At 40.8% G+C, this 15,296-nt stretch overlaps 1 protein-coding gene across 4 annotated transcripts; it reads right to left on the reverse strand.

Annotated features, from left to right (window-relative positions):
- Nucleotides 1-294: 294 nt before the first annotated feature.
- FKBPL (FKBP prolyl isomerase like) lies at nucleotides 295-2,001 on the reverse strand. 4 transcript variants are annotated; one of them, XM_069073331.1, is made up of 2 exons: nucleotides 1,872-2,001; nucleotides 295-1,462 (listed from the first exon to the last, which is right to left on the reverse strand). In XM_069073331.1, exon 2 carries the CDS (start codon nucleotides 1,393-1,395, stop codon nucleotides 328-330), a length of 1,068 nt encoding a protein of 355 aa, XP_068929432.1. In that variant the 5' UTR covers nucleotides 1,396-1,462; nucleotides 1,872-2,001; the 3' UTR covers nucleotides 295-327. The 4 variants fall into 4 exon arrangements, with proteins under 4 accessions (XP_068929432.1, XP_068929433.1, XP_068929431.1 ...); XM_069073332.1 differs by having other exon boundaries at nucleotides 1,802-1,924; XM_069073330.1 differs by lacking the exon at nucleotides 1,872-2,001 and adding an exon at nucleotides 1,727-1,864.
- Between the last annotated feature and the right edge of the window lie 13,295 nt (nucleotides 2,002-15,296).

Consider the following 15,296-nt stretch of genomic DNA (forward strand, 5'->3'; position numbering starts at 1 on the left):
GATGAGAGAAATCCAGGGCTAGGAATGACAAATCAGGAGTGGCAATGATTCAAGTGGAAATTAGTAGTATATTGTTGAACTGATCAATAATAGGCTCAAGATTGTGAATGGAAGAAAATGAGGCCAGAATATAGAGTGAAGGGAAGGAATGGAAACTGAAGGGGGGAAATAGAATTTCTCCAGGCCAGCAAATAGGAGAGTGGGATATGAAGTGAAACCCAACAAGCCTTTTCTCCTCTAAATTCACGTACTCCAAAGCCTTCTCCTTAACAGTACAGACCACAAATCACATAATTTCTGTTCTCTTTTTTAAGTTCTAATTTTTAATTATCCAAACATCTTTCGAAGACCCCGAGCCAGCCCTGCATCTTGTTCTCTCCCCCTGATCACCACCCTCCCCAACTCCTCTTTGGCAGCCCGATTTCCTGGTTCCACCTCCAGCACTCTCCGTAGGTCAGCAGCAGCTCCATCCAGTTCCCCAAAGGCAGCGCGGGCCACTCCCCTTCTGTACAGTGCCTTCACATGTCTTGGATCCCGTTCTAGTACTCGGTCACAGCTCTGAGCTGCCAAGGTGGGCTGCCCTAGCTGCAGCTGGCAGGCAGCTAGATTGGCATGAAGGATGGTTCGGTCTGGGGGGCCAGGTGGGGGAAGAGTCAGCAGCAGCCGTAGAGCTCTGCCATAGCACCTAGCAGCTGCCTCAGGGTTCCCAGCTCTGAACAATTCTGTGCCCCTAGCCCGTTCCTCTGAAGCTAGCTTTTCTTTCTCCCTGACTGACAACTCCCAAGAGTCCTTGCCCAAGGTGAAAGAAGCCAGGGTGATCAAGGCAGGGGGCTCAGCTCCCCCAGGGAGCAAGAGCTCTGCTTGTTCACCTGAACACATGGTTTCCAGGCATTTCTCCAATACCTCTCCCCAGGGACTGTCTCTCCATGGCCCTGACCCCACAGTTAGTTCTGTCCAGCCTTCGGGCAGACCCACTCCAGGAGGAAGACCAGATACTAGAACCTGGCATTGGGAGCCCCCCTTGGGTTTGTCCAAGCCCTGGCCCTGGACCATGATCCTCTTGACAAAGCTCCCATCAGGGCAGTGCCAGAGGATGGGAGACTGGAGTGGCTCAGCAATCTCATTGGTGGATCGGTAAGGCTCCAAAGGGTCTCCTCTCATCCCAGCAGGAACTCTGTCAAACCCTGTCGGATTCTCTGCTGGTGGAATCTGTGGGTCTGAGTCCGCTGCAGCAGAAAGGGCTTCAGCAGGCAGGTCTCCAGAATTCAGCCCCACGGGCCTGTCTTCTCTGGGGCTGTCAAGCCCCTGCTGAACTTCCTGTAGTTGGAGGATGTCCTTCTCTCCTATTAGATTGCCTGAGGACAACTTCACTGAACCCAGGCTCATCCTCTCCATCTTGGGTGGGGATTCCAGGTTGAGAGACTGAGGGGTACTCCTTAGGGACTCCGTCTCCGATCCGCACCTAGAAAAAGAACCATAAAGAGTCATGAATGAATTCGGAATGTGTTCTTATGCCTTCTTCTGGGCTATGGGCATCTTTTCCTCAAACTCTCCTGCTTATGTACTAGCTTCTGCTCCTCTGAAATAACCAGGCTTACACCTCCCGGTCCTGCCTCGGACAGCTTGGAACTACAAATCCCAGAATTCTCTACAATGACAGTGGCCCACCCGCACAACGGCATTCCGGAAGGGTCAAAAGTCGCAGGAAAAGTCAAGGTGATATGACCTGGGAGAGAACTGAGGATGCTGGGTGTCCCCACGCAACAAGAGTGTCTGCCAAGCTCTTTCCCCTCGGTCTGACCTTTAGGAGGGATGTACAGGAGGATTGTTGACATCGCCAGTTCCTTCCCCTCCTCCCCTTGGTTGCTCACCTAGTGGCCTCCTGGTAACCAATCCAGTACCAGGAAATCTTCCTGTAGTCACATTATCATGTTTAACGTCATTTCCTTGGCAACCAGGAGCAAGTTAGACCAGCGCCATGGATCACTTTAGACCGGAAGCCTGAAGAGAGGGAGGAGCTAAAAGTCAATCCCAAAAGTTAGAAGATGTTTCGTATAAATATATAGCTAGATGGGGGAATAAATGACACCTTACCTAGCTGGGATCATGGGCTCTTGGATCCCCCCTCTTCCTAGTCCTGAGCTCCCCAGCCGTGCACACAGTCCTATGAGAGTTCTGCCCCATCATGACTCCCAGCCCAACATCCCCACGTGGTCCTCACCCTCTGCCCAGTACTTAGCGAAGCACCTGGTACATAATAGGCACTGAATAAATGCTAGTTAGATGACTGACCCTTTCCCATGTCGGCCCAGGGTCTTAAGAAAGAGGAGCATGTGTGTAAAGGCTTCACACCTCTAGTCCCCAGCCCTACCCAGCACAGTCTCCTCATCAATAAGGCCTAATCCTCACCCTGCTGGGGACCTATCAACCCTGATCATCAGGTTTAGAGCCAAATGGGACACTAGAGATCATCTAGTCATTATATTGCTGAGAATAGCTAAGTTACTCACAGCTGATCATCATACAATATATACAATGTCCTGGTTCTGCTTATTTCACTTTGCATCAATTCACGTAAGTCTATCCAGGTTTCTCTGAAAGCATCCTGTTCATTATTTCTTATAGCACAGTTTCCTTCACAATCATATACCACAACTTATTCAGCCATTCCCCAATTGATGGACATCACCTCAATTCTTTGCTACCACAAAAAAAAAAAAAAACAAACTTCTATAAATATTTTTGTGCATATGGGTCCTTTTCCTTTTTTTTTTCTTTTCTGTTTGGACCACAGACTGAGTAGTGGTATTTCTGGGTCAACGGGTATACATAGTTTTATAGCCTTTGGGTATAGCTCCAAATTACTCTCCAGGATGGTTGGATCAATTAATACTTCCAGTAACAATTAGGGTCCCTATTTTTCCATATCCCTTCCCACATTTGTCATTTTATTTTTCTTTCATATTAGCTAATCTGATAGGTGTGAGGTGGTGCCTCAGAGTTGTTTTAATTTGTATTTCTCTAGTCAATAGTGATTTAGAGCATTTTTCCATATGGCCATAGGTAGCATTGATTTCTTCTGAAAACTGCCTATTTATATCCTTTGACCATTTATCAACTGGGGAATGACTTGTATGCTTATAAATTTGGCTCAGTTCTTTATATATTTGAGAAATGAGGCTTTTGTCAGAGAGATTTGCTATAAAATTTTCCCCCAGTTTCCTGCTTCCCTTCCAATCTTGGCTGCATTGGTTTTAGTTGTGCAAAGCCTTTTTAATTTGATGTAATCAAAATTATCCCTTTTATATCCCACAATGCTCTCTATCTTTTGTCTGGTCATAAATCTTTCCCTTACTCATAAATCTGATGGGTAAAATATTCCCTTCTTCCCTAATTTGCTTGTGATATCACTCCTTTTTTTTCCTTTTATTTTTTTGAGGGGGAAGGTAAGGCAATTGGGGTTAAGTGATTTGCCCAAGGTCACACGGCTAGTTTTTTGTGTTGTGTCTCAGGTTGGATTTGAATTCAGGTCATTTGAGAGTGCCAAGGACTTTGGTGACAAGAACTCTCTTCCTTGGGTCTTTAGTAGCTGTGGCTGCCAACCCCTGCTGTTATCAGGCTGTATCTGCACAGGGTTTCTTTCCCAGAATGATGGCTGAGGGCATTGGGCTGGAAGTACAACTATTCCCAGGAATCTTGTGGTTAATAGTCCTGAGCTATATCCATCAGAGCCTGAGAGTAGGAGGTGGTCAAAGTGGTAGCAGGGGCCAACATATACTGCCTCTCAGTTGTCTTTCAGCACGCCTTTCTACTCCATTAGGCTGGCTTGTGAGCTCTATGGATGGCAGTTGTTTGGCAGTCGGTGGAGATTTTTCATAGTGGATGAAATGATGATGATGATGATGGACGATGGCTGGGCTAAAAGCATGAACAGGGGTCTGGAAATGCATTTCTAAGGCTCTTGTATTTATCTGCCTGCTGGTGACAGCTGGTCAGTAGTTGTTGCTGGTGGTGATGAGGAAGGTGAATCCCTTTTTCCACAATGATTTCTTTCCTCAATGATAGTGGTAGGGGTTGGGCTGGAATCAGGTCTGGTGTTTGGGAAGCATTACTATATGAATGGCTCTTAAGCTTAGGCTTCAGGGTTCCTTCTCCATTAGGGTCTGTTGGGAGATTGTAGTCAAAGTGGTAGTGAGAGAAGGAAGGAATAACTATGTATTAAGCACCTTCTATGTGCTGAGTACTGTGCTAAGAACTTTACAAATATTGGGATCCTTTGATCCCAATAATAACCCTGTGAGGTAGGTGTGATTATGATTCCCATTTTATAGTTGAGGAAACTGAAGCATATGGAGGTTAAGTGACTTATCTAGGGTCACACAGCTAGTAAGGTTTGAGGCAAGATTTGAAATCAGTCCTTTCTGACTCTAGGCACAGCTAGCTACCCTGGCAACCTTCAAGTCCCAGTTAAAAACCCACATTCTATATGAAGCATTTCCTAATCTTCATCGATGAACATTCCATCTTTTGATTATCTCCACTTTTTCCTGTTTGTATCTTATTGGCACATACTTGTTTGCATATTGACTCCCCTATTAGACTATGAACTTGAAAATTGGGGCTGACTTTTTTTGGCCTTTTTTTGTATCCCCAGTGCTTAGCATAATGCCTGGCACATAGTAAGAGCTCAATAAATGCTAGTGGGTTTAAGCTTCATGGCAATTGAGGATTCTGACTCTAAAAATCAGCTGCTGTTTGCTGTTTAACCAGGGTTAAATTGCCCCTGAATCTGAAGGGCAGAAGAAGCAGAGAAGAAAGCAACCAATCCTAGAGGCTAGTAATGATCATGCCCTTTTCTTTTGTTCTTTAGCATGACTTCTTGCATGCCAGAAGTGCCATACCACTTTCAGTTGTGTCACCCATTCTGTCTCCCTCTGTAGGAACTTACATAATCTTTACTGATGCAGAAACACCCGTTACTATGGTGGCATTCCATGACTCACAGCCATACAATGAAAAAATGTAATTGCTAACAATATGGGCATTTGTTTTAGGGAGAAGCTTAGGGTCACTGAAAGCACCCCTCAATTCCTCAAAGGCATTACCTCTACTTTTATTTGATATTATGATAGAAATGCTAGCTATAGAGATTTTTAAAAAAGAAATTGAAGGAGCAAGTATAGGCAAAGAGGAGGTGAAATTATTTCTGTTTGCAGTAACACGGTGGTTTACTTAGAAAATCTCGGAATTCAATGAGAAAAGTATTCTCTTTCCTTCCAAGTGACTCCTCTACAGGAGCCTAGATGAATCAGTCTCTACCACTAAGCTGCTAGAGGCTCAATTCCAAATTAGCTTGCTAGTTTTATACAAACCCCACAAAGGTCTGACCAAGTACCCTCAATCAATTCAAATATATTTCCTATGAAAATCCATTTCATCCAATGGCATTTAAGAACTTCTGAACTTATCGAGGATTTTTCTTTTTTTTTTTTTTCCAAATTCTTTATTAACTTCTGGTTTATTTATTATATTATTATAATAATATTATATTATTATTATAAATATTATTTATTATATCATTCATTTCCACCAGATTTTGAGTTACAAATTTCCCCCCGTTTTTCCCCTACCCACTGCCCCAAAATAGTGGTCCCACAGGATATTCCCTCCTCCAATCTGCTCACTCCCATACCTTCTCCCATACCCCCTTTGACTTTTCTAGTAGGGCATGGTGGATCTCTATGCCCCAGTGCCTGTATATCTCATTTCCCAATTACATGTAAAATAGTATATATATATATATATATATATATATAATATATATACAAATATATATTTATATAATATTAAATATTATAAAATAAAATTTAAATATATATATTTAAACATTTGATTGTAAAACTTTGAATTCCAGATTCATTCCCTTCCTCCCTTGTCATCCACCCTTACTGGGAAGATAAGCAATTCAGTATAGGTTGTACATGTGTAGCTATGCAAAACATTATCATAGTAGATACATTGTAAAAGACTGACTATATTTCCCTCCTTCCTACCCCACCTTCCACTTGTTCTATTCTCTACTTTGATACTGTGCCTTTTCAAAAGTGGGTGCTTCCAGCTTCCCTCCCCACCCCTGTCCTCCCTTCCATCATCCCCTCTCTCATTCCCTTCCCCTCTACTCTCCTGTAGGGTGAGATACCCTATTTAGTGTGTATTTCATTCCCTCCCCAAGCCAAATTCAATGAGCATAAGGTTGATTCATTCCCTTTTGCCTTCCTGTTCTTCCCCTCCAGTGTAACCATTTTCCCTTGCCTCTTCTATATGAGATAGTTTACCCCATTCTGTCTCTCCCCATCTCCTCTCATTATATTCCTCTCTCACCTCTTATTTCACCTTTTAAGTATCATCCCTTCCTATTAAATTGGTCCTGTGCCCTCTATCTATGTATACCTGTACACATATATACACACATTCACATATGTATTCATATGCTCATATACTCTCCTATATAGACATATATATGTATATATATATATATATATATATATATTCCCTTCAACTATTTTCATACTGAGAAAAATTTCATCAGTTACAATTATCATTTTTCCATGTAGGAATGTTAATAGTTCAACTTGGATAAGTTCCTTATGATTTCTTTTCCCTATTTACCTTCTCATGCTTCTCTTGCTTCTTCTATCTGAATGTCTAATTTTCTATTCAACTCTGGTTTTTTCATCAAGAATGCTTGAAAGTCTTCTATTTTATTGAATGACCATATTTTCCTCTGAAACATGATACTCAGTTTTGCTGGGTAGGTGATTATTGGTTTTAATCCCAGCTCCTTTGACCTCTGGAATATCCTATTCCAAGCCCTTCAATCTCTCAGTGTAGAAGCTACCAGATCCAGATCCGGGGTTATCCTGATTGTGTTTCCACAATATTCAAATTGTTTCTTCCTGGCTGCTTGTAATATTCTCTCCTTGGTCTGGGAATTCCGGAACCTGGCTATAATATTCTTAGGAGTTTTCTCTTTGGGATCTTTTTCAGAAGGTGATTGGTGGATTCTTACAACCTCTATTTTGCCCTCTGGTTTTAAAACATCAGGGCAGTTTTCCTTGAGAATTTCTTGGAGGATGATTTCTAGGTTCTTTCTTTCATCATGACTTTCAGGTAGCCCAATAATTTTTAAATTATCTCTCCTGGATCTATTTTCTGGGTCAGTGGTTTTTCCAATGAGATATTTCACATTGCCTTCTATTCTTTGATTTGTTTGGATCTGTTTAACAGCATCTTGATTTCTCATAAAGTCACTAGCTTCCATTTGCTCCAATCTAATTCTGAAGCAATGATTCTCCTCAGTGAGCTTTTGAAATTCTTTTTCCATCTGGCAAATTCAGCTTTTTAAGGCATTCTTCTCCTCATTGCCTTTTTGAGCCTCTTTTGCCATTTGAGTTAGTCTATTTTTTAAGGTGTTATTTTCCTCAGTCAGGCTGTTGACTCTCATTTTGTAATTTTCTTGCATCATTCTTATTTCTCTTCTCAATTTTTCCTCCACTTCTCTTATTTGCTTCTTAATGTCCTCTATGGCCTGTAACCAGCTTGTATTTTCCTTTGAAGCTTTTGGTGCAGGAGTTCTGACTTCACTGTCTTCCTCTTGTTCCATGCTTTGCTCCTTTTTGTCCCCAAAATAGGAGTCTAATATTGGATTCTTCTGTTTGCTTTGCTTTCTTTGCCTGCTCATGTTGCCACTCAGTAACTTGACCCCTGGGCTTTTTGCCACAGTAGGACTCTGCCACCAGACAGGGGAGCTTCGTCCCAAATGCTGGGGTTTTCTCAGCTGCCAAAGGTATTAGTTGGGTGCTCTCTCTGAAGCCTTCACATGTTCTGGCAATCTGGTTGCACACCCTAGGACCTCCACCCTAGACCACAATCCAGATCCAAGCAGGTTAAAGCAAGAGTGATTACCCCTCAGACTAGTCGCTTGGTTCTGCTACACTCTGCAGGCCAGGAGCTTAAGCAGCCACGTTGGGGCAGCTGCAAGGCTGCAGTGACTCAGGCTTCTCACCCCGGGGGCAAAAGCCTATGCACTCCCAACTACTGGGTCCCAAAGTCCACACTGCACTGACCTCTCACTTTGTCCTTAGCATCTATGTGTTGATAATTCTGGAAACTGCCACAGCTGCTGGTGATCTGAAGTCCCTCTAGCTGGTGGTTGGTGAGGCCCACCCTGGGGCTAAAACCTCTGGCTTGAGTCAGGCTGGGCTTGGTTCCCAGAATGCTGCACTGGATGATTCCTGCCAGCTGTCCTCAGTGAGAGGTTAGCTTCTCTGGGTCATTTTGTGGGTTCTGTAGCCCCAAAGTTTGTTCAGAGTTTTACATGAACTGGGGCAGGTGGAAGCCAGAGCCCTGTGGAAGTCCTATTTCTACTCCGCCATCTTGACTCTGCCCCGCAAGTTTCTATCAAGGACTTTTCATACTCAATCTAAAGCTTTTGATTGGTTGGTTCAACAGAGATGTTTTCATGTAGTTATGGCACTTAGGTGGGCATAGTGGTTAGAGCGCTGAGCCTGGAGTCCTTGAAGAGGACCTTGAAGAGGACTCTTCCTGCATTCAAATCTAGCCTCAGATCCTAGCTATGTGACCATAGGCAAGTCACTTAACCCTGTTTGCCTCCATTTCCTCATCTGTAAAATGAGCTGGAGAAGGAAATGGCAAACCACTCCAGTATCTCTGCCAAGAAAACCCCAAATGGGGTCACAAAGAGTTGGACATGACTGAAAAATGACTGAACAATAGAATGGTATCAATGAAAGCCTAACTTTTATATCAGTAAAGTAGTAGGGAATAAAATAAGCCCACAAAAATTATCAACCTTTCTGCATATTACTAATAGAATGGATCACGAATTTTGCTAGAGATAGGTAGGTTACTGGTTTCCTATTTTTGTTCCTCATGATCAGGAGTCTCTTCCTCTTCACCTCTGCCTCATGAATCTCCTAGCTGCCTTCAAGTATCTTTTGAAGAACCAACACCTTATAAAAGGCCTTTCCTGATCTCCCTCATTTGTTAGTGTTTCCTTACCCTGCCCCCTGAAATTACTTTACATATATATATATACCTATGTATATATACATACATATATATGCTTATACTTTTTCATCTTCCCATATGTTTCCTAATGGCATATCCAAATAAGCTAATGGCAGTGTCTACACTGAAAGTCACTTAAGGCTAACTGACTAAAATGATTCTCAATTTATAGCTTTGGTTTTGAAAGCACACCAGTTGGGGCTCAAATTAGAGAAAGATATCCTTGACCTGTCAGGGCTATCCTTAGAACCCTGAGGAGAAGGTGTTTCCTTGCTCTTTAAAAATGAATGTGAGGATGGGAACTGGAACAAGGAGTTTAAGAGCTTATACTGGGTGCACATTGATCTGAATTATTAAGCCTTTCAAAGTTATTTTCCTTTATGATGTTGTGGTTGTTACATAAAAAGTTTCTATGGCTCTATTTCCTTCACTCCAGAATAGTCTATATGAGCTGACCCAGGTTTTTCTCAGTCTGTCCTTTCTTCGGTAATTTTTCTCCTGCACAATAATATTCTGTTACATTCATATACCATAATTTGTTTAGCCACTTCCTAATTGATGCCCTACTCTTTTCAATTCTTTGTTGTGATGGAAAGTGCTTCTTGGGGCGGCCAGGTGGCTCAGCGAGTAAGAGCACTGGCTCCAGTGTCGGGATGACCTGGATCAAATCCAGGCTCAGATACTCAGCACCACACCCCGAAATAATAACTGGCCATGTAATCTTGAGCAAGTTACTTAACCCCGATTGCTAAAAAAAAAAAAAAAAGTTCTTCTATAATTTTTTTTTTTTTTACTTATGGTCCTTTTCCCTCTTTCTTTGATATCTTTGGGAATATATGCCTATTAGTGGTATTGCTGATTTGAAAGATATGAACAGATGAATCCCTTTTTGGGTAGAGATATACATGATTTGACTGACCAAGTAAAATATTAATGATGATATGACTTAGAGGAAATTTACAATTTTATTGCCATGCCAATTGTCATAACCTCCCAAGAGATTACTTTATAGAACTTGAGAAAAAATCATTACAAAATTTATTTGAAGGAATTGTTATGAATCTCAATGGAAATAAAAAATAGAATAAGGACAATCTTAACAATATGAGACTTAAAGTTATATCATACATCAGAGATCTCAAAAGTCTTTTGTGCTGTTTAAGAGATAGAAAATTATGTCAAAAGGAACAGACTAGATAGGTAAGAAGACCCAGAAGCAAACAGAGTAACCCAGTATTCAGTAAACCCAAGAACACAAACCACAGGGGAAAAGAACTCCCTATTTGATAAGAACTGCTGGCAAAATTGAAAAGTATGTTGGCAGAAATTTCATTTAGATATTCCATAAACCAAAATGAGCTCTAAGTGGTTAAGTGATCTTAATAAAAGGAACACATTAAAAAAAACAACAACCCAAACAACCCTTCTAGAGAAGAATGGAAAGAGATTCCTTTCAGATCTATGATTTTGGGAGAGAATTTATAATTAAACAAAAGGATAGGTGAGATAACAAAAGATAGAATAGACAATTATAATTATATGAAACTAAAAAATGATTTTGTATTAACAAATTTATTGTATAACAAATTTATTAACAAAATTATTAACAAACTAAAATTAAAAATAAAACTGCTTTGGAGAAAAATCTTCACATCAATATCTCTGATACAAAGTGCCTGGCATATAGTAAATACTTAATGCTTTATTTGTTAAGGTGTGATGTCTAAATTTGTGATAGAAATATATTAGACCAAATTCCCAAAGGCATTCTAGCCTGATCTTTTTCTACTATTTAATTTTTGCCCAGCTCTTTACAGGGTCTAATAATGGACTGTTTTTTTGGAGTGGTTATGAATCTCGCTGAGGAAACTCTGTAAGTGGTTCAAGGCTTGATGCTTATCAACACAGGGCTGTCTGCAAATCAGAGAACCTTATCATTTATATTCTCTATGATGAATATCCTGCAAGATAGTGGTAAATGGACATCTCTGGGGGGTAAATGTCTCCCTGTTTTATGCCTTACTTGATGTTAATAAGCAGAGGGTCAGAGTTATCTGTTGTTATATTTTTTAAGAAATATTGTATGATTTTGACACATGTGTGGGAAATGCCTTGTCAAAAGGGAGCCCTTTAATGCAACATTTTGTTTTACCAAATAAAATGGTGTTTTTTTTATAGTCAATAAAAAATAAATAAGATGAGATCTGGCATTCTCTACACTTCTCAGTCAATGGTGTAACTATATAACTATATAATGGTGTAACTATATAACTATATAAGGTCTGTTGTAAAAATTTGTTGTGAAAGTCTACTTGAATATTTTATGTGATTGCATGTATATAACCTATATCTGATTGCTTAGTGCCTCAGGGAGAGGGGAGGAGAGAGGGAGGGAGGGATAGAATCTTGAACTCAAAACTTTAAAAAGAAAATATTAAAAATTGTTTTAACATGTAATTGTGGAAAAATAAAGCATTAAAAATGAAAACTTTCTTTTTTCCTTCTCATGTCTACATTAATGTATACATGTCTGTACATTAGTGGCATTAAAAAATTGTAGAAATGAGATATCATTCTGACTCAAAACTTATCTCTTTCAGTAAGCTTTTCTTAACAATGGTGCAGGGAATTTGGGTAGCTGGTGATAAGTAGGGCAAAAATTACAAGCTTCCTAAGCTTCATTTGACCCTTTTTAGTCTTATCCTGAGTTGACTGAAATAGCAACTAGACATTATGAGGGTCTGGAGAAAGGGGGAAAGAGCTTAAAGGATTTTTACCACCCCAGCTTTATTCGGTTCCATTGCAGCAGACTTTCTAGGACTATTTGGTGGGGTCATTGATGAGCAACCCAGTGATATGAAAAAAGTTAAATGGAATTTGATATCATATCTTATATAAAAGGATAGACTGAGGGACTCCAATGTCAGGAGAAAAAGAATTCAAAATATAGACTTTAAAATGCCTCAGGGCTTCTCTTGCTAGCCAGGGTTCTTAGGTAGCCCTTGTAGTCTTAAGGGGTAAGCAAATCTCCAGATGAAGAAGAAACCAAATTTTAGCTGAAACAGTAAATTGAGGTGTGGGGGATTTAATTGATCTTTCTCATGACTTAAGAATAAGCATTCTTTAAATGGGTTCCTTTAAATGGGTCCCTCAGTTCAAAGGTCCAGAAGTCCTAGGTCTAATGTGATGAACAATTGGTTGCAGCAGTGGCCAAGCAGTTAAGATAAAATGTAAATTAGTGCCCAGTCCGCAAGCCCAGATACTTCTTTGTATTCTGACAAAGTTCAGTATTATCCTCCCAGTAGATTGTACCGGTAAATGCCGCAAGTCTCATGCTTCACTTAATTGGAGTGACCTGAATCTATGAAATCAATTGCAAATAAGTTAAAAAACAAAGAAAAGACCTAATACTAGAGGCTGCCTAATCACTTGTAATCCACCAGATGGAAGCAGAGAACCCAGAGACAGCCTCTATAGACAAGCTGAACACTAGTAGAAAAAGGAGACAAGCATTTGTTAATCGTCTATTATTTCCAGACACTTTACAACTATTACTTCAGTCGATCTTCGAAATAACGACTTAAGGAGCTATTATTAGGTCTATTGTACAGTTGAGGAAAATGAAGTGGAGGTTTAATGACCACTGCTACTAAGTGGCTGAGCTCAGAGTTGTTCTCAAGTCTTCCATAATTCCAGGGTTAATGCTCTATCCATGACACTTCCTAGCTACCTTTAGCAGAGGGAAACAGTGAAGATACCCAGAGGAAAATAGCAAACAGAGAAAAGAACAGCAAAAGATCCCAACTCAATGGAGAAAGCAGTTTGCCCAGTAACAGTACCCAAGGACATTATAGACGGCAGAATTGGTGGTGTGATTTGTTCTGACTAAATGTGTGCTATCTTCTTGTGTCCCTTCCTCTGAGGATGGTGCAGTAACCTATAGGAGTACTCCTGTGTGTCCGTGTGTGTGTGTGTGTGTGTGTGTGTGTGTGTGTGTTGGTATAATCTCATCATCATGATCATCCGATCAGCCTCAATTCTCTAGGTCATCACTACCCTCTTCTGCTTCTTTGATTCTGAAGGGTGGGGCCATGAATTTGAAACCTCCATTTAAGGAGAGACCTTAGCTCAGAAATCTCATTTCTAGCCTTGGCTGCCCTAGTTTGGGACTTTTCTCACTGACTTCTCTACCATGCCTCTTCTTTGGGTACCTGCCCTCACTTTTCAGCTTCCTTTTGTGTTTTGGCTTTCCCCATTAGCTTATAAGCTTCTAGAGGTCAGGGAATGTCTTTCTTTTTGTATTTTGTAGACCTGAATAAATATTTATTGACTATAAAAAGGACCTTTTGTCTTTTATGTCCTACATTTTACTGAGGTGTTTAAGTATTTTTTGTTTTGAACTCCTTTTCCTTCTGCTTGGCTTAATAAGCACATTGGTTAGCATTTTCTAACTATAATTTTTTAGGGGCTAACTCACAAAGTTCCCCTAACCTGGGGGACTTTCTAGGGACCGCTTTGTAAGGGAACCCCACCCCAGGTACAGGAAAAATTTACATTTACTTAATAGTAAACTTAGGGGTAGTAGGAGATAGGAAATGAAGGGCTTGGCCTTGGAGCCAGGAAAACTTGGGCTCTAGTCCTACCTCTGCCACCCATTTGCTCTGTAGTCTGACCAAGTTAGTGTTCAGTGCCCCCAAGCCATCCTAAAAGAAATCGAGGCAGAGAAAATGCAGATCTTCATTGGTGATGCATGTGTGTGTAGTTCTGCCACCTAGAACTCCCTATGGCATAGATCTAAACCAAAAAAAAAAAAAAACCACCTTTAAAACACCCCAAACCTTAAAGGTGCAGTAACTCTATAAGGTAGGTAGCATAGGTACTATAATTTTACTGAGAGGAGACTGTTGCTCATAAAGGTTAGGTAACTATGGCCATATAGAAATCAAATAAAGGCTCCAAGATGTGGACTGCAAGTCCAGAATTCTCTGAATTTTACCACATTGCCTCTCAATCCTAACTGTATCTGATCTCTGCCTTAGTCTGTGTCCCCTCAGCTCTCATGACCCTGTGCTATTTTGTACTTAATCCATCACTTTGTAATTGTTCTCGTTTTCTGTGCTTGAAGCTCCCTGAGGATAGAGATTGTACCTATTTCAGTTGTATTTCATTCCCTTCATCCTCCAAATGTTTAATTTAGGGCTCTGAACATTTGGATGCTCAACAAATCTTTTAAAATTAAATTAATCTTTACTCTTCCCGCTTTACCTTTCAAGTCCCCTGATCTTTGGGTCCCATGATTTGAGCCTTCTTCTCCCTATTACTATTACCAAGAATCCAGGAGCAAATCAGAGAAAAGAGACACAAAACCTACCTGAAAGTCCCTAGAGCTTCTTAGAGCAGAGACAGAAAGGAAGGAGGAAGGCAGAGTGAAGAAGATGGACTGAAAAAGGGAGAGGGTGCAGAAAGAATACATGCTAGCCTAGTAGAGGATGTAGTTTTAGGTGAAGGTTAGGCACCCCCTTTTCATTTTTCCCTTTCTTCCAACTCTTTCTCCTGAAGGTTATAGGACACAAGAGGGGAAAAGCAGAGTTAAACAGAGGAATTTACAATGCATCTCTTTCCTAAAGAGACTGGAATCTGAACCCTTCTTCTTCTTCTTCCCATCCCCATTGTCCTTTTGTTCTTTTTTACTTAAAATTTTAGAGAATCTGTTCCACTAATTCCCCTCAGAAAATGAATGAAGGTTCCAAGGACAAGAGATTCACTCTGTATATGCGATGCCAAACTAACATAAGGTGAGGATGGAGGGACAGGCCTCTAGACGACAGGGAGTCATGAGGATATCCAAAAGAACGAGCAAAATGGAAGGGGAAGAATTAGTTCTATTCCATGTGTGGCTTAAAGGTGTCAGATCCTTTTTTCTGATGCAGTTGACTCCCTGAGGTCATAGAAATGAGTGTTTATGTTGTGCTTGAAGAGGTTGGTGAGTAGATAAGATATCTGGGTCCCTGGCTGGGAGAAGGAATAGGGTTTGTCCCTCATTGCATGTCTCACTTTCTGGGTAGGGAAGGAAAGACCTCCCTCTGCCTTCATTCCAAGTTGCACCCTTTCCTTCTTCCTAGGTTGCCAAGACTTCTAGGGTCCTTCCAGATTTTGGATTCTGCCATATCTTTACTTAGAACCTGACCCACCTCTGATCAACCTGA

Source organism: Petaurus breviceps, unplaced genomic scaffold (genome assembly GCF_028583685.1).
Source record: "Petaurus breviceps papuanus isolate PSGF00001 unplaced genomic scaffold, PetGlider_PUasm1.0 90865, whole genome shotgun sequence".
In the NCBI taxonomy this organism is placed as follows: Eukaryota; Metazoa; Chordata; class Mammalia; order Diprotodontia; family Petauridae; genus Petaurus; species Petaurus breviceps.